The sequence below is a fragment of the Macaca nemestrina genome, chromosome 1, assembly GCF_043159975.1.
Source record: "Macaca nemestrina isolate mMacNem1 chromosome 1, mMacNem.hap1, whole genome shotgun sequence".
Classification (NCBI taxonomy): Eukaryota; Metazoa; Chordata; class Mammalia; order Primates; family Cercopithecidae; genus Macaca; species Macaca nemestrina.
Window position 1 is genome coordinate 132,805,003 of NC_092125.1, and position 24,242 is coordinate 132,829,244.

Genomic DNA, 24,242 nt, shown 5'->3' on the forward strand with positions numbered 1-24,242 from the left:
AATATTTTTACCACCCCAAAGAGAAACTCTGTACTCATTTGCAGTCACTCCTCATTCTCCTTCCTCCAGCCTCTGGCGATCCACTAATTTATTTTCTGTCTGTCTGGATTTACTTATTTTCAATCCAGAGAACATTGTCCATGCATCATCTTACCTAATATGTCAGCAACAAGTAACTCCCTACTTTGCTCTCCTGTCTTGGTTCCTGGATTTTCCTTCTACCCTCTAAACACTACTTCCAACCTCCTTAGCAAAGTCATCCAACCTTCACTTCTCAGTCTTTAGAAGTCAAACCTCCTCAAGGTTCAACTCCAGACCAAAATTTTTCTCACTCCATACTCTCTCTAGACCAGGGCCTCTAAAACTTCAGTGTGCATTAGCATCACCTGGACAGTTCCACAAATACAGGCTGCTGGGCCCCACCTCAAGTTTCCAATTCAATAGACCAAAGGCAGGGCCTGAGAATTTGCATTTCTAACAAGTTTCCAGGTGGAGCTGAGGCTGCTGCTAGAAAGACACATATTTTGAGAATCATTGCCCTAGATATCTGCATAAATTACCATCTATCTACCAATGACCCTCAAATTCATCTCTCTGGCGCAAACTCCTCTTAACGCTTCAAAAACAGCACAGCCAACCACCTACATGGCATTTCCATTCGGGTGTCTTAAAGATATCTCAAACTCACTATGTAAGAAGAATCTCTTGAATCTGCTCCCACCCCCAGAAAAAAACAACTGCAACGATAATCCAGTCTTGCAGCACCCCCTGTCTGGGTAAAAGCTCCCACAGTCACTCAAGCTACAGCCCAGAAGTTCCACCTTTCTCTTTCCTCTTATCCTATCCCTCACTACGCACCATTGGTTTTGCTTCTTAAATATCTCTTGAATGCATTTCACTTGCCAATTCCATTGCCACTGCCTTCCTACACCCACTCTTAAACTTTCTAACGGTTTTCTTAACTGAAGCCAGAGTGATATTTTTGAAAGGCAAATCTGATCTGGTCGCTCTTCAGCTATAACCCCTCACTGACTTCCCATTGCTATCAAGGGAAAGTTCAAATCTTCACTGTGGCCACAAGGCCTGGGGGTATCTGGCCCCATCCTCCCTGAGCTCCCCAGGTAGCCACTGGGCCCTTCCCACAGAACCTGTGCATCTGCAAGTCACATGTTCTTCCCACTCACCCTCACCTTAGGTTACCCTCCTCAACCTTCAAACCACTGCGCCCGGCCACAATTCTATCTTTCTAAATGTGACTTCTGGCATACTAGTCGACTTAACCATACAGCTATTATACAGTGATTATAAAAATCCACAACTATGACCATAGGAGGAATCTGCAGTCAATAAATAGTTCTCGAATGAAAAACTAAATGGATGAATGAATATTTAAATAGAAGGAGCAACTGGGACTTGTTGTTTATTTTGTGTTTAGTGTTTATTTTGCAGAAAAACAGCAAGAAAAAAATTAAGTTTAAGAAAACTAGAATCAACATCCACAATTAAATGTTAAAAGAAAGAGCTTGTTTCATTGGTGTCTCAGCACTCAAGAGTCAACTGTTAAATATTCAGAAATTTTGAGAGCCCAAATCAGCAGTAGTAAAAGTATTTGTATCATGGAAATCAGCAGATACTTTTTATTTATAGAGCCAATTTACCAACATACCACTGCTTGTAACCTGAGAATCTAAGAAATCACTCAGAATGAAGCAACCTTATAAATATTAATAATGAGAGATGAAACCAGAGATGAAAGAACATATTTACACAAAATAAGAAAGCATTTCTTATTATGAATAATGAAGTTACTCAAAGAAGAAAGAATGGAGAACAGAAGCACAGCGTCTACAATGTGGAGACTACATTAAAAAATACAAAAAGAGCTGATAGAAAAGGGACTAAGAAATTTTGGAAATGACTATGATCTACAATTATCTTAAGTCCATGATTCTCTAAATTCTCTGGGTAACAAGTAGTGAGGAGGTATGAAAAAATTGCAGAGCAATGGGTTGGAAAGGATCATGAAAGTCATCTAAGCACCCTTATAAGCACCGAACTGAATCCTATCCTCACAACCTCCACAGGATGATGAGCTTCTTAAGGATAGGAAACATGTCTTTTATGTCTGTTGGCCCAGAGTATAGTACAGTGTTGAGAAAATTAGTATGTTATAGATGTTGCTGAATGAATTAATACAGGAATAAATAAATGATCATTACCAAGAGTTCATTCAACTTATGCCTAAACACCTCTGGTGGCTAAGAACTATTGACCTTTTAAAGCAAAAATGTGGCCAGGCATGATGGTTCACACCTGTGATCCCTTTGGGAGGCCAAGGCAGGAGAATTGCTTGAGCCCAGTAGTTTGAGACTAGCCTGGACAATAGAGGAAGACCCCTTCTCTACAAAAAAAAAAAAAAAAAAAAAAAAAAAAAAAATTTATTTAGACAGGAGTGGTGGCAAGCTACTCAGAAGGCTAAGGCAGGAGAATTGTTTGAATTCAGTTCAAGGCTGAAGTGAGCTATGATCTGGCCACTGTACTCCAGCCTGGCTAACAGAGTGAGACCCTATTTCTAAAAACAAATAAATAAAGTAGAAAGTATATAAAACAATTTTTAATTATGAGCTATGTACAGTAGCAAAAACACTCTAGATCATCACTGTCCAATGGAAATTGAATGCCATCCTCAAAAGAGAGCCACATGTATAATTTTAATTTTTTTACAACCATATTAAAATAAAGTTACAAGAAAAAAGTAAATTTCAGTAGTGTGTTTTGCTCATCCAATATATCTAGAATATTCTCATTTCAGCATTAATCAACATAATTATAAATAAGATATCTTACATATTTCTTTTATATTAAATATTTTTATTTTGAGAGATAGGGTTTCACTATGTTGTCCAGGCTAATCTCAAACTCCCGGCCTCGGCCTGGGACTACAGTTGTGAGTCACCACACCCCACCTTTTATACTACATCTTTGAAATCCAATATGTATTTTAAATTTACAATCTATCTCAATTTGGACTAGACTGATTTCAAGTGCTCAGTAACACATGTAGCTACTAGCTAACATACTGGACAGTTCAGCTGCAGACTATATTGTACGTGTACTTCAGAACCAGACAATGCCCAAAATACTCTATACAACTGTCCAAAGTACATCCTAGCTTCCAGCCTCTGAACAAACCTACGACATATATGCACCAGCTACAGTAAAAGAAAGATCTTATAACATTGAGACCTACAAGATGAAACTGTATTGGGAATTAGTAGGGAGGACAAAACCATCTCCCATTCATGAAAGAGCAAAACCACATGCCTCAGGAGGCAGGGTCCAAAGTTGAACGTGACCTGTATCAAAAAAAAAAAAAAAAAAAAAAAAAAAACAGAATCTCAGCTTTTCAGATTTAACATAAGGCTACACATGAATCATTTTGCTCATCTAAAGAAACAGAGATATGTGAAAATTCAATTCTAAGTCATGGCTTAAAGGATCACCTGAAATCAGCAGAATAAAATCTGTCTAGCACTAGCAATAACACCAGAAAAATAGACCAAGACCCGTACTCTGGGCATTTTATCAATATCTGACTGGCACCCATTTAACCACTAATTTTTCTATTCTTTTTTTTTTTTTTTTTTTTAATTTCAGAGACAGGGGCTCATTCTGTCACAGCGGCACAATCATAACTCACTGCAGCCTCAAATTGCCAGGCTCAAGCAATCCTCCCACCTAAACCTCCCAAGCAGCTAGGACTACAGAGGGGTGCCACTACCCCCGACTAATTTTTATTTGTATTTTTTTTGTAGAGACCAGGTCTTACTATGTTACTCAGACTGGTCTCTAACTCATGGGTTCAAGCGATCCCCTTGCCTCGCCCTCCTAAAGCACTGGGATTACAGGAATGAGCCACCCATACAGTCAATAATTTTTCTTTAAAAATAAAAATAATGGCAAATTGGTTTTAATCCAGGTATTTAAGAGCTTTTCATAATATTCAACAAAATAATAACTATTACTATGTTCATTAAGGTAAGTGACTGCAATCTTATTCAAAACCATCTTTATCAACTAAGGCTACTGGAAATACACCATAAAGAGTACAAAAACTTTGGCACCAACCCTACTTCATTAAGTTTGGTAAAACTGATCTGGAAACCTAAAGGTAGGAATAAAAAAAAAAAAAGTAGTCTGAGCGAATTTTCGCAACACAAATCACTGAAGCACCTTCTTGTTCCAGCAGATAAAAAACAGAATAAATATAACTCACCTCCATGTGAGTGCTTAATGGGTCATGGAGACATCGACACTTGTTTCTCTTCTCAGATCCTGTATAGCAGTGCTCACTTAGCACTTTAACAAGAAAACTCTGACAAAGAGTCTTTTTCACGGGGGTACGACTTATTCAAAATATGCCCCAGCTGTTAAGAATGGATCCAACAGTTTGGACTGGAAAAGCCATAGATTTTCAACACTCAGGAAATTGGCGCATCCTCACTAGTCAAAACTAATGCGAATTAGCTTCCAGCGTACCAAGCATCAAAAGCAAAAGTTTATTAAAGATCCATGGGGCAGAAATGACCCCAAAGATCAAGACTGAGAAACAGCAAGGAAAAGCGGAGAGTGAAAGGAACATCTTAAAACAGGATGAAATATTGTTTCCATAGTTTGGATACTCAAGAGGAAAGCAGGAAAGAGGTAAAGAGAACTTTCCCTTTGAAGTACAGTTAATTGCTAAACAAACTTCGACAAAAATCACAATATCATATTTAAGCTAATAAAAATCTGGTTCAATGTTTTATGTAAGGGAATATATTTTATGATTACATCTAACATCTGCCAGCACATGTTTATGAAAAAGGAGGCAGCCTGATGCCAAGTCCTAAGTGGTTGACCTTTTTGAGCCTTTGTTTAAAGACCTACAGTGATTGACCCTTTTGAGCCTTTGTTTCAAGACCTACAAGTTCTGGCATGCCCAGAAGATCTAAAATAATTACCTTTGAGATTTCCCATTAAGACTCAGCCACAGAGCTCAGCGACTGGGATATCACTAAGGGTCATCCCCCAAAACACAACAAACACCTCCCTCAACACAAACACTATGCATCCATTTTAATGACAGATGTCATTAAAGGATTGCCAGTGGGAGGTGTGTGAATCCTCTGTTAGAGAAGATTGTCTGGCTTCACAACTGCAAGAAAATGTGCATATTCCTGTTCACATTAAATAAAATACCATTATTTGATAAGCCATCTATTTCCAAGACTCTCAGGAAACAGCACGAAAAAAAAAAAAAAAGGTTCCACAAAATGCTAGCGTACTATTCTAATCCCAAGAGATGTTTTTTGTTCCACACAGGTGTGGATCAGGAAATATGCCTCAGAGTGTTTCAGAACAGGAGTTCTGCTGGATGTTAAAGGAAAGTATGGGGCAGAAGGAAGAAAATCAGTACTTTGTAAAATTCTGGGCCAGATGCAGTGGTGCATGCCTGTAATCCCAACTACACAAGATTTGAGCTCAAGAGTTCGAGCCCACCCTGGGCAACAAAGTGAAACCTCCATCTCAAAAAAACAAAAAGAAAAAAGAAAATTCTGGGTTTTACAGAGCTAAACAGGTTACTTCATTACTCAGAACCATTCAGAATCTTTAAAATGGAAATTTGCTTTGTAAATCTCCAAGGCAGAGAGTTTTAAATTTACTTTTTTTTTTTTTTTTTTTTTTTTTGCCATGACACATCTTACAGAGCAGGAGTTCTCAATCTTGACCACACGTATTGGAATCATATATGTAGTTTTTCAAAATCCCAATACTCTGACTTCACCCTTGACCAATTACAGCAAAATTTCTGGGCACAGAATCTAGGGATCAATAGTTTTTTAAAGCTCCCCAGGTATGTAGATAAGTTTGACAATCAACATAACTTTGAGAAACACCTGTAAATTCTAGCCTCTTCTCCAAGCTTTAGGAAAAAACTAAAGGCACAGGACATCCAATGTTCAACCAGCTTTATTCCATTAATGTCAGCACATTACCGTACCTAACCTTGCCTCCAGACTTAGTCATTATTTTTCATGCCATGCTTTCTGTATATGTCTTCAAAACTAGGTCCCTGGATGTTATTCATTCCCTGTTTAATTGTATATGTCATTTTATTTTATTTTATTTTATTTTATTTTATTTATTTTGAGATGGAGTATTGCTCTGTTGCCCTGGCTAGAGTGCCGTGGCACGATCTTGGCTCACCACAACCTCCGCCTCCCGGGTTCAAGCAATTCTCCTGCCTCAACCTCCCGAGTAGCTGGGACTACAGGTATGCACCACCATGCCTGGCTTCTTTTTTTGTATTGTTAGTAGAGATGAGGTTTCACTATGTTGGCCAGGCTGGTCTCGAACTCCTGACCTCAAGTGATCGCCCCCCTTGGCCTCCCAAAGTACTGAGATTACAGGCATGAGGCACTGCACCTGGCCTATATGTCATTTTAAAAACTGGCTTTCAGCAGTTTAGGAATCATCACCAATACTAAAAAACTTACCAATCTGATACATGTGGACCAATAAGCAAAGAAATAAGTATAAAATGAATTTAAAAGCACAAGAGACATCTTAAATAAGTTGTACAATTTAGATTGGTTATCTTTTCAATGTTTTGTGGGACTTTAAATTTTCACAGATACTGTCTTGTGAGCACCCAAGAATGTAGATTTGAAAACCCTGCCACTGACTGCCATGAAAACAATCTGGATATTCCACTAAGGGTCACTGGTCTCCTGGGGCTTTAGATAAGCTGAGATTAATATGACTTTGTTTGCTCAATAGCATACACTGTAATTTAGTAGTACACTGAAAGGAAGAGAACCTAAAAAGATTCATACCTGGTTTGTCAATTCAGACTCTGCTGAGTCTGACCCCAGAACTGAAAGGCCTCTTGTTCCCTTGAAGGCCAGCTGCCAAGCCAACATTGAAGATGGATGACTCAAAGAATTAAGGTAGATGAAAAACACCCCTTTCCCCTGATTTTCAGCTAAAGTCACTTTTAATCAACATATTGGCTATTCACAGTAAAAGTGAATACAGTTTCTGACACAACTACCCTATAATTCAATGGAACACCCTAAGACTGACTCACAAGTGACATCACAACACTCGTTGCTGTCACACAAGCCAGAAATTCAACTATCTCTAAAGTTGACTATACTTAATTTAATCAAGAATAGACAGTAAAGCTACACACTTCTCTTTTTTTGTTAATTTTAACTAGGTAAATAGAATCTAAGTAGGAATAAAATCAGATCATCCTTTTGGTTATAATAATGTACCCATACCGTGAACTTCATATTATATATCCTACCTAACATAACATTATACAAAAAAAACCCATGCCATACTAATAAATAAATATAGCACCTAAAATCAGTGCCTGAATTGCTGTTCTCCAGTTTTCATTCTAACATGAAAAGCATTCCATGGGGCCTATCCCTAACATCTTCTCCCACCCCCCATTTCAGAGTTAAATCTCCTTCCTCAGTATTCCCATAACACCTCTCTCCTAACTCTAACAAAGCACTGTAACTGTTTTACACACCTATACATGTATACAGACTATACACTGAGCTCTTCTGCAGCAGGTACCAAGTTGTTCTAAACATCTTTAAATCCATAGGACTATCACAGTGACTGGCACCAAAAAAGCAATAAATATATTTTAATATACTTGCTACCTCAGGACAAAATAGGAAAAGAACCAACCACAGCCCTCAAGAGAAGAGTCAGCCATGCAAACAAATAATTAAAATACAAGGTATTGGCTTTAACGTTGTATGTAGCTTTATAATACATAAAATGTAATAGGGAATCACAGGCAAAGGACCTGCCAAGCCTCTCCAGAAAAATGAGGGAGGCTTTACAGAAGTGACTGCTCAGATAAATGTTTGCAAAGTGAAAAAAAGTTTGGAAAACAACATTATTTAAATTCACAGTAGCCATAAAACTCTTTTATTAGAAAGAAACTAAAATATATAGCACAAATGGAAACACAGACATTTCAGTGAAAAGTGTATATGAACATACCAACCACACCTTCAACAAGCCTTCAAATCATCATTTTTTTATTATTAAAATCAAATTTTAAATAATAAAACAATTACATTCAAACAGATATTTATTTAAGGCTTCTCATTTTTAATTAAAAGTGCTAATATATCAGCAGTTGAAACAATTTAGACAATGAAGACAAAAGTGTAATTTCATAAGAAATGAGATTTTTTTTTAAAACCTAGTTATAATAAAACTCAGATTATAATGAAGGTCAATGCAATGATGGCTGCCCGGAATTTAGTATGAGGATGATTCTTGATAGGAGTCCATCAGTCTTCGTTGGTCTGAGCTGTAGACTAAAAACAACTCACATCTTATCTTAGCATAATAAAAAAATTAAGTTTTCAGAAAACTAGTAGTATTCTTTCAACTAAATTCTTCACTGAATTATAAACGCACTACTTTGCGGTATTTTCTGTTTCAAATGTATGGTTTATGAAGAGTATAGATTTAGAAATGCAGCTTAATGTAAATACAACTCTTGGTATCCTAAGTTATCAAAAAGATAGAACTTAGAGTTACATTCAAGTGCATACTTTTAGTAGGAAATGGGTGCATATCTTCATTTATTTATATGTGCATAAAGAAATTCTAGGCTGATATCAAATCAACTAATACCAGAAGTTACCTGGAAAGGACTAGACAGATGAGGATCAAGGATGGGAGGGAGAAATTTCACTTAAACCTTCCTATAGATTTTTTAAGTTTCTGAACTGTTAACGTATTTATATTTTCCAATAATTTGAGTGAAAAATATTTGAAAAAATAGGCTATCAATTTACTATTTATGTAGAATTGAAATCAATTCTATGTTAAGTAGTATTAATTATCTTACTATCTTTTCTTCTATTCTGGTATTATTATTTAAAAATTCTAGTTCTCAACCGGGCGCAGTGGCTCACACCTTCATCCCAGCACTTTGGGAGGGTGATGCGAGTGGGTCACTTGAAGTCAGGGGTTCTACAGCAGCTTGGCCAACACGGCAAAACTCCATCACTACTAAAAATACAAAAATTAGCCAGGCATGGTGGTGGGGGCCTACAATTCCATCTATTGAGGAGGCCGGGGCAGGAGATTCTCTTGAACCCAGGAGGCAGAGGTTGCAGTGAGCCCAGATTGTGCCACTGCACTCCAGCCTGGGCGACAGAGTGAGACTCTGTAATAATAATTATTATTACTATTATGTTATTAACAGTAATAATAGTACAATGCTAACAACAAGAAAAACAAAAACCAAATATTGCACTAGGCAGAAGGATAAATTCATGACTTCACTGATCCTTAGTTTAGACCTGAAGCCATTTTACAGATAAGGAAACTGAGGCTGAGAGAGGATAAGTAATTTGTCCAAGATACTTATACTTACTACAGACAGCAAGAAGCAGAATGAGGCTTCGAACTGCTTCAAGTGTCTCTGCCTCCAAAGTACGTACTCCTAACCACTTTGCTTAGAACTTAGAATTATTAGCATTATTACCCCTTTCTGAAAAAATAGGATTATATTTTATAAAGGACTTTCAAAGTATAGGAGCCATTAGAAGTGGAAGGAAAAATAAGCTTTGTCTTCACCATTAAAACTCTCATCTACATTATCTGTCATTTCTCATCTGCCCTTTCACAGCTGATTACCTCAGACTCTAGGTTGCTTCAGGATAGTTTCTTCTCAGGGTCCAAATCCCAATGCCTTACTCCTTGACTTCACTTTAATTAAACACAGTTGGTGTTGCTTCTTTCCTCCCCATGTCTTACCCTAACAGTTACCTCCTGTGATCTCAGAAGCAGAGTGAGAATCCTTTGACTCTTAAGGGATTTAGTCTTAATGTATTCATTCAAATATTTACTAAAAGTGCTTTTAAGTATAAGGCACTGGGGCCTGCCCTCTGAGACTTTATAGCAGAATGAGGAAGACAGACAAGCAGAGTCTTCTCAGTCACTCCCATTCCTTTCCCTAATTATGGTAATATAACAATAATAAGCAATAAGCAATACACATGCTTGCAGATTTGGACACACAAGCAAAAAAGGCAAATATATTAGAATCATTCACAATTCTAGCAGAGGTAAGTGTTATGGGAGTTTTGATGTATGGTCCCTTCTACTTTATTTATTTGAGAAAGAGTATCACTCTGTCACCCACGCTAGAGTGTAGTGGGGCGATCTCAGCTTACTGCAGCCTCGACCTCCCAGGCTCTAGCAATCCTCCCACTTCAGCTTCTCGAGTAGCTGGGACTACAAGCATGTACCACTATGCCTGGCTAACTTTTGTATTTTTAGTAGAGACAGGGTTTCATCATGTTGCCCAGGCTGGTCTCAAACTCCTGGGCTCAAGTTATCCACCGGCCTCAGCCTCCCAAAGTGCTGGGATTACAGGCATGAGCCACTGCACCCAGCCCCCTTCTACTCTTTAAATGAGCTCAAGTTCACCCCAAATTTTTAAAAGATCTTCTTTTGATGATACTTAGAAAATACGGTAATGAGAGAAAGGCTTCCTGGGGATGTCAGTCAGATTTGTGTGCCAAACTGGTGATTTAGGGTCCCCACTAAACAGTGCTCCTGAAGAATCTTAGAAGGTCTCATTCTATATCCCCAGCCTCTGACATGTGGCCAGAGCTCAATCACTGCTCATGAAATGGAAGAATAAATGAATGAATCAATGATGTAGATTACTGAAATCCAAAAAATCTTGACATGGTTATTAGCTTATACATCGGGCACTCTTTGTACTTCACATAAACTGTAAAGATATAGAAAGGATTCAAGGAAAAAAATAAATTCCTACAAGAGGAAAGCTATTTTATTCTTGCTAGCTGGGGAAAAAACTTTACAAAATGAAATAATAAAAACTACCATCTCATTTCATTCCATATAACATCACCGTTATCATCTTAAGACAATTAAAAAACACTACAACCCAACTCTAAAGTATCCAGCTCTGTCGCAAAAGTCTAACCCAAGTCTCACCAGGAGTTATACCTGAATGGAAGATAGGGGGGCGTTGAGCCAGATAGGAGTGCTCTGTAGGCTTCTTCTGGTGTCTTCTTTAAATAGATTACCTAAGACAGATAAATAGCAACATTTAGAACACCAAAGAATGACACAAAACTAATTACTCACTAAATTCGCATTTCACTTCCTCCACTTTGAGTGACAGCTGTTACGGTGAGAGTGTTGATCTTTAAAAAGCAATAATTTACCAACATTTCCTTTTCAGCATGAAGCTGAGCAGCAGCCTTTGTCTTCTCCATGGGTAAGCTTAGAGACAGAGGGCAGATCCATGAAGAGGCCATTCCAGGCTCTTTACAAAGGCATGCTGAACAGACACAATGGCAGGGACAGTTGTACCCTCATAATATACCATGTGCTCACCAAAGACCAATGCACACCTCCTTGACCTTCATCAAAGATCTGCCCTGAGTTATTTCAGTGCCTGGTAAATCCTGAAAGATTTCTCACAGTGAGCACAATACCCATGGGGTATCTACTGAATTTTCTGCCTACTCTGAGGAAAGCCAGTGTTGCTCTCTAAACACTCAATAAAATCACAATAAAAATGGGGGAAAATGTGTATAGGTAAGAGTATTGGAAAACAGATTATCTTAGATTTTGATACCAAAGCTACTTAAATCCCTCTGGTCCAACAAGATAAACTAATCTTAAAGACACAAACAAAAAAGGAGCCCTTAAAACCAGTGAACAACTCCCAGGTAATATACACAGATACTGAGTATATAATATATGCCAGGCACTGTATCAGGTACTGGCACCTCCCTTAATAGAATTTACCCTTGTGGGTCAAAGACAATAATCAACAGAAATAAATACAGTCTAAGGTAAGTGCTGAAAAGGAAATAAATAGGGGCCTGGAAAGGGGCTACCTGAATCAAGGTATTCAGGGAGGGGGTGTCTGGGTGATGTTAAGGGTAAGATCTAGAGGGGAAGAGCCATAGGAAGAGCTAAGGGGAAAGAGGAAGGGCTATCCAGGCATGAGAATGACAAAGACAAGGCCCCTGAGGCGGGAAAGAGCTTGGTGAGTTGGAGGAAAACAAGGTCAGTGTGGCTAGGGCTGAGAGAAGGGGAGAGGGGGCAGGAGAAAGCCAGGCAGTGGCCGGAATGTAAAGAGCGATACAAACCACCGGGAGAGCTCGGTTTTATTCCAAGAGCAATTTAATTTTTTAATTCTGAGCCGATGGCATTGGTCATTTTCCTCTATAGTCAGAAACGAGCTTAATTCCTACAATCTTCTCTACCTAAAATTAGTAACACTATTTCTTTAATATGTCCCAACATCAAAACCCTATGCATTTCAATGACAAGAATGGCAGTGTCTCGGTTCTTAACAGTAGGGTTTTCCTCTACTTACAAACCTTCTTTGAGCTTTAAGCTATTTCACTAGGAATATATTACATGTTTACTTATTAATATTTCAGGACTAGAAAACGAGTCCATTCTGAGTTTTCTAAAGAAAGAAAAATAAAATAGATTAAAAATACTAACTTTAGTAACAAAACCCCATATTCATTTGGCAAGTAAACATGAAGCTCTGATAAAGCACACACCAACCAAAACTTATTGAATATGAAACAAAAAAACAATAGAAAGGAAATAACTAAAAGTGCTGCGAGACAAGAGACACAGATTCTAAAAATGGAGAATTGTCACTCTAGTTGCAGCCCAAATAATTACAAAATTCCATTTAAACCAACACTAGCTCTAAAGACCATTTTCAGTAACCAACGTTACAACAGGTTTTACTGTACCCTAAGGGGTAAGTTATATAACAGAACTGATTATAATGCAGCGATTTCTTAACCTAAAGATGCTGCAGTATTTGAATGGTGACTGGTTGCTAAAAGGGAAGGCTGCTTGTAGAAAGCTTCTGGGTGTGGATTAGATAATTAAAGCTTAGACAACAACCTTTGAAAAGCAAAAATACATTTTCCTCCTCAGGAGCAATTACATTAATTCCCTTTAATTTTGAGGGAGTCATTCTGCAAGAGGGAAGCACCAGCCCACATGGAATTCTTTAGACTGGCTACCACACAGGGCTTTGCTCCTCATCTTACCTGCATGACTTAGCACTCATGGCCCATGTTCTCACATTGTAAGATGATACCCTTTGTTTTTATTTTTATCCCAATGCTCAATTATTAATAAGTGCAAAGTGAAACCCAACAGAGGCCATCTAAATTCCAGGAAGATTCCTGGGGCGTCTTTTACAGGTTGACCTTTCACAACCTGAAGGTAGGTATTTGGGCAAAGTGGGGCAATGTTTTCCTGATGAGTGAGTGCATTACCGCATGAATGTATGCTGGGTCATTAAAATACCAAATTTAATTTTTCCAGGATAAAATATGCCACATATTCTTATGCCAGATCTTCTTAGACATGTCTCCTTATTAAAAAGAGAGAGAGGAGAGAGACAGACTAGCCTAGATTAAAGCTCAGAAGAAAAGTGACATTTAATAAGAAAGGTAAGGAACTTCAAACTCTCATTGTTGCTCTAGGATGAAAATAGAATTTGAACAGTGAGCTGACTCCAAAGCCCACAGCAATTCCATCATATCCTCCTGAAAATATAAACTCAGTTGGTAGCATAGGTCTGGAAAAAAGGTTTCCATTCTTCCAAGTTCCTAAATGCCATTTCATTCCATTTGATTTTAAAACTTAGATGACTTCAAACTGTTAACAGTTTGTAGTCATATTTGAGGAAAAGGGCTGGGGAAGGATCAGAAGGAGTAAGAGGAACTTTCTACCTTATATTTCTACTATCAACACATTGTCTTTTTCACAGACATACACAAATCTGTTTTTTAAATGTGAAGTAAATTAATTATGCAATGTTAAATGTGTACTCTTTCTAAAAATAAAATCTATATTTAATGCTCAATAATTTGCTACCAGATATTCTAATATTTCTAAAAATATTTTTGCCTTCTCTCAGCAAATCATAAAAATATTTTCTGAATGAAATTAATTTCAAAGCATCTTCTAAATATCTTTTTTTCCTCTTGTGCTCCTAAGGGGAAAGAAATAATATGCTGTCTACTTTTCTCACTAGGTATTAACATACATAAACCCAAACCAGAAATTTCCCCAAACTTCTGACTAATACAACTTAACAAAAGCATTTGCACAGATAATGTTCGGTGTACCACATCAGTTTAGTGGGTGGTACATGCATGACTTTGATAAAATTGCCCTACTTTTGCCAAGAAGTCCTAGAAACCATATTAATAATATAGCATTTAACATATACTTTTATTTTTAACTGAGCAGGAGTCACCCAATTAAAGTGACGTTTTTCTGGTTAATTCCAGGTATCAAGAACCTCAATGACTTTTTGTTTCTTTAATAAAAGGTTCTTAAAGAGCCAGTATCTTAACATATATATTATCAATAGCTATGAGGTTTTATTAAACAGCATAATAAAATTTACCCTACTATAAACCAGCACAATTTATATTGTTTACCAGTAAGCCAATGTTGCCCATCAGTTAATCACGCACTTTCCCAACTTCTGCCATAGGTACCACCATGTACTACCATTCTTTTAAAACAGACATTTACTTTTGACTTAAATCAATTTGATGTAAAATGTTTTATATCACTGCTATAAATGGGAAAACCTGCCACTGAGTCTATACATAAATGAATATTAAAATGTGTAACTCTTAGAATTTTAAATATTTGTGTTTACTACACCGTGAGAAACAATGTAACAAATAACAAGTTTGTACTTATTTTATAGAGGAACACCAGACCAACATAAGAAGTTATATAGAATCCTCTTAGAATTCATCTGCACATACTTCTAAATCATTTTTTAAAACTAAACCCTGCAGTCATTAAATCCTTAATGCCTGCTCCAAAATAATATGTGAATTTCTGAAGCATTTTGGAATTTACAACTATATTTCTCTACTCAGATAATTCAATCTCTCTGATACACAAGGGGAGATTCTTAAAACAACAAATGGCTTCATAGAGAAGTCTCAACCAGACTCGGGGTCATGAATTTGCTAATGATCTTTCTCTGGGGACATTTGCCTCAAACTTTACTATGTTTTTAGATTTGTTTGTAGGTGCTATTTTTCCTCCAAAAAAAAAAAAAAAAGCCTTTTCAGTAAAGCACAACACACACACACATATAAACTATATATATATATATATTTAAAAGTGAAATCTGTGCCCCTACATTAATTATATTTATATTTTGTGACTTGGAAAGTGAAAATACTCTTGAGGATTCAATTTGGCCATCTGAAAGAGTATTCTTCAATTTTATTTGTTTAATATTTTTCTTGTGTGAAAAAGAGGAAACAAATGCTGACAATAGACTTTCCCAGACAGGTGCTGCCACTGGAACATTGGCACGATAGCTTTGAAATTAGCATTCCAACCACATCTGAGTCAATTAAATTCCTTCAAAATACAATTTCCAGAAAACAGATGTTACAACTTTAAAATAGTCTTAAAGCACTATGATTTACCAAATATGGAAGACTTATACCAAAAAAAGAGAGACTTCCTTTACAAGTTTCAGACAACTAGGTTTAGCATACACAGAATAGTAACTGGACATTACAAAGACGTCACCATGTTGTGTGCTTTGGGCTGTAGCCCATTAATCAGCAGTCATGCTGAGTCCTTTCCTTAGCACCATGTAACTTACAATTATCATGCTTGCAAAACTGCAATTGAGGATGGGGGTGGGCAGATATAAGAAGAAAATGTTTCTTTTACTGGTGAAGCTAACCAGTGCAGAGCACTCACTTGGCTTGAAACTGTTGCACCCTAACTGGCTGCTCCCAACATTCCCCTTTCTCATGAGGGGTTCCTCCCAGTCAGCCAGACCCAAAATCTCAAAAGTCATCTTTGACCTTGGCCTCTCCATCACATGATACCCACATCAAGTCAATACCCAGACTGATTCTCTCCGCACAGTCACAGTCAGTATTCTATTCTATTCTACTCTACTCTACTCTACTCTACTCTACTCTACTCTACTCTACTCTACTCTACTCTACTCTATTCTATTCTATTCTATTCTATTCTATTCTATTCTATTCGAGACAAGGTCTGGCTCTGTCGCCCAGGCTGGAGTGCAGTGGTGCAATCTTGGCTCACTGCAACCTCCACCCCCAAGGCTCAAGCCATCCTCCCACCTCAGCCTCCCAAGTAGCTAGGACTACAGGTACATGCCACCACGTCCAGCTATTTTTTTGTATTTTCAGTAGAGACAGGCTTTCGCCATGTTGGCCAGGCTGGTCTCAAACTCCTAGCCTCAAGTGATCCACCAGCCTCAGCCTCCCACAGTGCTGGGATTACAGGCATGAGCTACCGCTCCTGGCCATCCACAGTCTCTTTCAATTATGGGGTAGATCCAGGTTTGGGAGCCTGAAACCCATCATTTGGGGAGCGAAGATGGAGCATACAAACATCTTTTCACATTTTACAAAAATTTTTCCCTCCAACAGCTTGAGAGAGGGAACTAAGCAAGAAAAGGCCCTGAGTCTTAAGTTTCATTAGCTCCCCAGTGAACTACCTGGACCTTTCTTCCATGACAATCATCATCACGTTATTTCAAACCCTTCTTACCATACTCTAGGACTAATACCATTTCTCTCCGCCTCCACCTCCTGCCTACTCCAGTAGTTCCAGAGCAGGGCTCGGAAAGTCTCAACCCTGCTCCAAAAGCCCAGCCCAGACTGCCAACCCTTCAACAAGATATTGTCCCAGCCTGCCTTTTCAGGTGAATTTGTCATTTTTCCTCAAATGAATCCTACCCACTAGCCTGGACTCCTCACCCTTCCCTAAACATACCTGATATCTCTGGTATTTGAGGTGGTGGTGGTTGTTTTTCTGGAATACTTTCCTCACCATTTCTGCCCATTAGACCTATATTTCATTAGACCTAAACTCAAATACTATGTCCTATGATGCCTTTCTTCTCCAACTCAGAACCTTTTCCCTTACCCTTTAGACTCCAAAATATGACACTCAACTATAAGTGATAATGACCACGATAATGACAACAATAAAAACAAAAAGTTAACAGTATGTACTATGTGCCAGGCACTATTCTAGGCACTGTACATAAATCATTAATCCTCACATCACCCCAAGTTAGGTTCCATTATTATTCCCACTTTCATTTTACAGGAAAAGCACTGAGAACTAGTTGCTCAAGGTCACACAGTCAGTCTGGCTCCCTCACAGAAACTCATAGCACATCCTGATGGGCCCCTCACAGCTCTTTTGTAATTAGCTTCCTTCAGACTGAAGTGGAAAGCTTCTGGAGCTCAAGTAACCAAGCTTCCCATAGCTTTATAAGCCTTCAGATGCCTCCTGTCAGATAGATGCTCAGCAAAAAAATCTATGTGTAATGAACAGTTACTTTAAACATATAAGGGTAAGACTGCATCTACCCCAAAGGGTTAATTCAGCTTAATTAATAATTGGTGAATGAGATTTTAAAAGACTGTATCACTACAACTTTAGTGGGAATGCCGGGAAGAGGAGTAAAATTAACTTTCTCAGCCCAATTATATGAAAGCATCAAGCCAAATAGAGTCAATTCACCAATGATGTGCTTCAAGAGAAAGTAATACACTAATTTTAAAAAATAAAAGCTCAAGCTCACATGATTTGTATTTGCTTATAGAAAGTATTTAGTCAAGGCATACTCCCTGATCCAAATATTCACTCTCCTACTTCCCCTGTGTCTATTCTGAAGCCACACTCAGCCACTCTCAATATGGGATAAAAAGCAGCCAGCAGGAGGTGGAACAGAACACAAATCACCACAGATGACTGTAATTCAATCAGCATAAGTATTTATTTAACACTTACAATTTGTACAGGAACCTGCACACATACGAGGGCACAGGGAGAGTCTGCAATCTCCATTATGGAGCTTAAAGACACTGACTTCAAGGACTCTAAAGGGGGCTGGGAATGGCCCATAAAATGACCAGACTCAACCTGAGCCTACCTTGCATCATGACAGTGTTTAGATGCCACCTCCTCCCCTTCCTTGGGATCACAGTTCTAAAGTGAGACAGTCTTTTTGGCAACCCAATAAGATCAGGCCCCTGCCTTATGTTCTCAAAGCTCTCTGCCCTTCTTCAAATTCATACACCAGTTTGTTTCTGTGGTTATTTAATTGAGCCTGTCTCCTCAAGTAGGCTCTAAAGCTAATGAGAGCAAGGTTTCCGTCTCCTTTTTTACCTGCAGGACTCTACTATGCCTGGCATGTAGCACATACTCAAAAATGATGGATGATTGCACAAATAGTGGGCATTTTATATGAGGGGAAGCACGACATAGACAGAGGTCCTTTTCCCATGAGTAGCATGAAACTAACCCTGTATGCTTCCATTGCCTTAGGTATAAACTGAGGATAACAACTGTAACTATCACATAAGGTTGTCTGTTGGGAAGAATAAATAAATTAATAATGTATGTAAAGTGCTCAAAATTACATCTAGCACATAGCTCTTCTATAGTAAGGGACAACAAAAAGGAGATAAACTTTGGTCCCAAAATGTTTTTCTTTCCTTTCCACCATCTGTCTCTGGGTGAATATAGATCTACACTGTTATTATTTCTCACACCTTCACCCTAAAGCCCATCTATGTATACAAACATCAGAACATGAGGTTGTAAATGTCCCTAATAAGACCATGATTTAGTTCAACCCTATGATTTTAGAGTACAGATTATGATCCTACTCTCAGTTCTGCCTCTTCAAACAGCCTCCCTAGTCTCCTGATGCCTTAGTATCAACATCCATAAAATAAATGCCACTGGCCCCTGCTTTACCAAACCCATTATCAAAATATCAGAAGATCCCTGAGGTGGCCCATGTCTTTCTGCAACAAAGTACGTGAAAACAGAAGCGAGTTACTGTTACTAGCACTGTATTCATTTTTTCTATTTGAACTTCTCATGAACAAAAGAATAAGATTACCAAGCTGGATTTGTTTTTAGGAAAGGAAAGCAATCACCAGTTACCTGCAAAGAATGAACCACAGAAATCCATGAAAAGAAGTCCAGCATAAAAACAGAAGTCCAGCATAAAAACACACTGCAAGGCAAAAAACTTTGCAAAAAGCTGAAACATAAAACTTTTAAAGTCTCTTCCTCGGCTCCCAAAACTTGGTTCTCAGACTTCTTAAATGTCAGGGCACTTTAATTTATAAACTGTTTTTTTCTAAAGACAGCATTAATTGTGATACACAAACACAGACAACATGTTTAATTTTCTTATTTTTAGCAACATTATTTTCTTAATCATTTCCTCCCATTATATCCAGTGACTCAAAAACAATATCTACATTCAACTTTATAATGTTTTAAAAATAGGACAAAGTTTTACATTTCTCAAATGCATAAATAATTCTACTTTGTTTTAATTGCTTGTGGAAATAAGAAATACTCAATGTTAATCACATATGAATTAGATAGGTCAGTCTGATTACAAATCAGAACCACAACTGTATTTAAAACTTGTATGATAATCAGTCTATTTTAAATCTATCATGCTAAACAGTCTAATTAAAACAGAATAAGAATGAATGTGTTTTGTTTCCTACAGTCTTTGGTTGAACACGTTGTAAAAGAAAGTCACTCTTCCTGTTCTTCAACTTTTGAGTCCATTATAAATCACAGATTATGAAGTCAGCAAAGCATAAGACAGTATATCTGCTTAACAAATATGGAGGCAAGGCTAATCGTAGAAGTTAAGCAGAACCTGACATCAGGTCCCTATCTCCATCGCTCATTTCTACCCTAAAAATCCTTAACAATTTTCAGTATTTGAATCTTTATGAGAATGAAGTCTAGAAATGACTATGGTTTTTGTTTGAGGTGCTGTTTGCTCTGAAATACCCTCATGTGACATCTCTTTACAGTTTAAATTGAAGCTGGGATTTAACATACAGTCAACAAAGAGCAGACTTTATTTATTTGACAATGCATTTAGAATAGAAATACTCTCTCACCCCTCTCATGGGTATAATTAGAGTGAAACCAGTGGGAGCTTTTTGATGGGCAATTTAGGAGAATTGCAGACAATATTAGCCATGTGTGTCTTCCCATCTAATTTGATTACAACCAGAATTTTCACAATCAGCCTAAAAAGATATCCTTGCAGAACTGACAGCTACAGCCAGCACAAATGCACATCTCTTGCTAGCATTGTCTCAGTGACACAATGGTTCTCTTCTGCCTGAGGTGAGTTCATGCACCAACATAGACCTCACTGAGCTGGCTGTGTGACAGTAAGCTAGCCCAACCCCTTATAAAGCAAACAAAGGAAACACCAAGCCAACGTTCTTAATACACAGAAACTTAAAAAGACACGTTAAAGGGGGAAAGAAGAAAATGTGTGGCCCCAAAAAACCTCAGTCCCTTAGTCTCACACAAGCTGAGCAAAATACTGTTATGTTACAACATGCAGCTAAATATAACCCTGTAGAACATTTATCATTCATCATTAAAAGGTAGTCCTTATATAAAACACAAAAACAGACTCACTCCAGAATATCACTTGAATAATACATCTCCCAAACTGAATGGTTTCATGTCAAAAACTCCTGGTGCTGAGTTTCACTGCTTACTTCTGGGTATAGCATGAACTTCATTTCATAAAACTTTCCAAACGAAGAAAGAAAATGAAAAAAAGTATGTTATTTAAACCCAGGACTGAATTGGATCAAGTTTAGAAGGCAAAGAACCATAACTTTGTAATGAAGATGGTGATGCAGATCCACTGTAACAGACCAGGACTGGATGTTTAAATCCTCTTAACACCTGTTAGCAATTATAGAAAGTCTTTAAATAGCAAATACATTATACTTCAAACATTTATTTGTAAAAGATAATATGGGTTTTTGTTGTTGTTGCTGTTGTGTTTTTTTGTTGTTGTTTAAAGTAGAGACGGGGTCTTACTATGTTGCCCAGGCTGGTCTCGAACTCCTAGGCTCAGGCAATCCTACTGCCTTGGCCTTCCAAAGTATTGGGATTACAGGCGTGAGCCATTGCGCCTTGCCAAGGATAATATTTTGACTTCTGGAAATGTTTTCCCAAAGACAAAATCTTAAGATTTTAAGTTTCCTAAGCTAGTCCAAAAATGATAATATATTCAGTATTATCATTAAAATCATATATCTAAAATAAAATGTAGAAGACATTATTTTCAATATTAAAACTAAAATAATTAAGTAAGTGTGTTAGTTTTTTAAGTTAATTATCTTCCCTTGATGCTAATACTTGAGGGAAAGCTAAATTAGAAAAACTTGAAGAAATCAAGGAATACATCTATAATGCCTTTAAAGTGAACCCTGAATTATTTCTAATGTTTTGATTGGTACTTAATTATATACCATTCTGCTTCAAAATGCATAACTTTCCTCAGTATTTGGCATTATGATTACAGCTGATTTCAAATCTGAGGCAGTGGAAAGCAGGGCAAATATGAGAGGAAATTTTCTTGCTGTCACTGGAAGGAAAGTAATTGGGAAGAAAAGTGAACAAGAAAGATCATAAACTTTCTGGTAACGCACAGGAGGAAGCCTGCCAAACTTGCCAGGGACGGAACCCAACTTGGGTGTGGGGGGTTGCTTCTCATGTGCTTATGGCAACTTTAGGCAGTCTGCGATCTCCTAGAAGAGAGAAGGTGGTAGACCAGCAACCCAATGTATTAATTTTAGTAACTAGAGTATATATCTAAGGAACTGTACATAAAATTGTTTTTAAAATTAAAATTTTAAGAAGCCTTTTCAAATATAGTCATCTTATTCTTTTTCAAATTTCAGGAAGTTTGCAGGTGAGATGTTATCCAAACTTCTAACACAAAAGTCACAAAGCACGTGAACTAAATCTCAGGTCTAGAATCATAGTAACTTGTAAGTTACTGTTCTTTGAACTCACTCAAGAATAGAAAACTAACAATGCACACAAACAAGGAACTGGTTGTTCTCTTCCATTATTTACAAGAGTTGTTGCTTAGAGAAAGCAGGAGAAACAAGAGCTTTGCCCATCAGTCAGGTGTTTGAAGAAAAGATTCTGTGGCAATTTTTCTGTGCATTAGCCCCAATTGTTCAAACATGTGCCACATGCCTGTATTGTCCTTCGAGAAGATAACAGAATTAATCATTCTTTTTTCTTTCTTTCTTTCTCTCTTTCTTTCTTTCTTTATTTTTGAGACAGAGTTTCATTCTTGTCACCCAGGCTGGAGCACAGGGGCATGATCTCGGCTCACTGCAACCTCCGTCTCCCGGGTTTAAGCGATTCTCCTGCCTCAGCCTCCCGAGTAGCTGCAGAATTAATCATTCATAATTGTGCATAGATTTTTTTAAGTAAACATGTTCCCTACATACTTTAGCTTACTAATTTCCACAGACATCAGAACTGAAACAACTACAGCTTAAATAAAAATAACTTAAACCCAACCAACAGATCTATTGCATACATACCCTATATATATAGATATATATATATAACATACAAGAAGTTCACCCACCTTCCCTGGAGTAACTGGGAATTTCCCTCCTATTCTGGCTCACTACTGTAGGCAGATCTCACTACTTCCAGAAAACAGTCCCCCTTCACCCTGGCCAGCAATTTCTCACCCCCATCATCCTATGAGCAACAAGACTTGCATGGCAGGTTTACTGGTAGTAAGGAAAATGAGGAAGGAGGAAGGAAAAGGAGAAAAGCAAAGAGCTTTCCACAGTTCTGCACACCAGGTAATTCATTTCTTCATTCAGCAAAGACTTACCAGTACCAGGCACCATGGATAATACCAAGAACAAAGCAAGTATGTTCCTGACCTCATGGTACATCCCTTGTATATCATTTCAGATCTAATCCCAGGAGTTCCTCACTTTAAGTACTCCTCACAAAAATCTTTAAAGGTTAAGTAATCAGAGCATTATGGCAGAGCAGCATAAGATAAATCGGAATGATACAGATAACTGTACCATGGAGAGCTTCAAGTGACATTCTAAAAGGTGAGTTTTTTAAGTGTTTTTAAGTGTACATCAGGTCATTTCAACTCCCTAAGAGACCCACATGTCACGAAGAATAAAATTCGAGTTTGCTCTCAAACACAAGCCCTGGCAGAGACTTTGGCCTCCTCACCTGCATTACAGCCTTTTTAGCCACAGCAGCTTTGTCTTGGTTCCTCAATCTTTCCTAGTTCATTCCCACTCTAAAGTCTTTTTATGTGTTGTTCTCTGCCTAGAATGTTCTTCCTCTTTATCAGCATCACCACCCCAAAGAGGGCATCTCTGAACTTCCAATCTGAAGTAGCCAGCCAGTCACCAGCACATCACCAACTTGCCATTATCACTAACCTCTTATTTGTTTGTTTCTCCCAGCAAAATCTAAGCTCTGTCAAGACAGGGATTTTCTCTCTCTTGTCCATTGCTATATCCTTAGAGCTCAGAAGGGGTGTCTGGCCCAGGTGCTCAATGACTATTTGTTCAATGAAATAATGAACAAATGAATCACACAAAAGGAGAGGGGAAAATACTATTTCCCATTAAAATGAATAAGGAGGCTTTTTCAGAAGGGAAGGCTACAGCAGCCCTCTACTACCCTTTTTTGATGAAACTTCCAGGAAATTCATTAGTAAGTTTTGGGCTTCAGTAAGTCACAGTCAATTTCTGTTATACACACCCAAAAAACTCCGACTATAATGATACTGCTATTCTACATATCAGCCAACTAAGAAAGGAGGAAAAGGAAGGAAAAACAAACCAATAGGAGATTCCTTTCATTCTTGTCTGAAGAAAAACAAACGTTTTAAAGCAATAGGACAGAAGTAGTCAGAACAGAGGAAGGAGAAAGAGATGGAACCAGTAGGAAAAACAAAAACAAAAATGGAGAGGGAAAGGTACACAGAGACGGCAAGAAAGAGTGATGAGGAGAAAAGAGGTAAGGGGTTATTCACACGACAGTGTTCCCTTGCACTATGGGTGTCTAAGTAAGCTGAGGGCTGCGAAGGTAGAGGCAAACGATTGGAATGCCAATGATGTAGGAGGTTCTTGGGCCTGTCAGTTCTGCCTCCTGTGACAAGTTAATTTCTCCAGGTTTACCAGTATGGTGAGGATGGGGAGTGCAGAGGGGTGGGG

At 37.9% G+C, this 24,242-nt stretch overlaps 1 protein-coding gene across 10 annotated transcripts in view; it reads right to left on the minus strand.

Moving 5' to 3' along the window:
• LOC105485467 (cell division cycle 14A) overlaps window positions 1-24,242 on the minus strand; it is a 173,885-nt gene that overhangs the window by 86,290 nt on the left and 63,353 nt on the right. For all 10 annotated transcript variants that reach the window (XM_071072340.1, XM_071072458.1, XM_011747852.2 and 7 more), the window contains one exon: window positions 11,074-11,153. In XM_071072340.1, coding sequence (XP_070928441.1) covers window positions 11,074-11,153 — 80 coding nt within the window. The remainder of the gene's footprint in view (window positions 1-11,073; window positions 11,154-24,242) is intronic.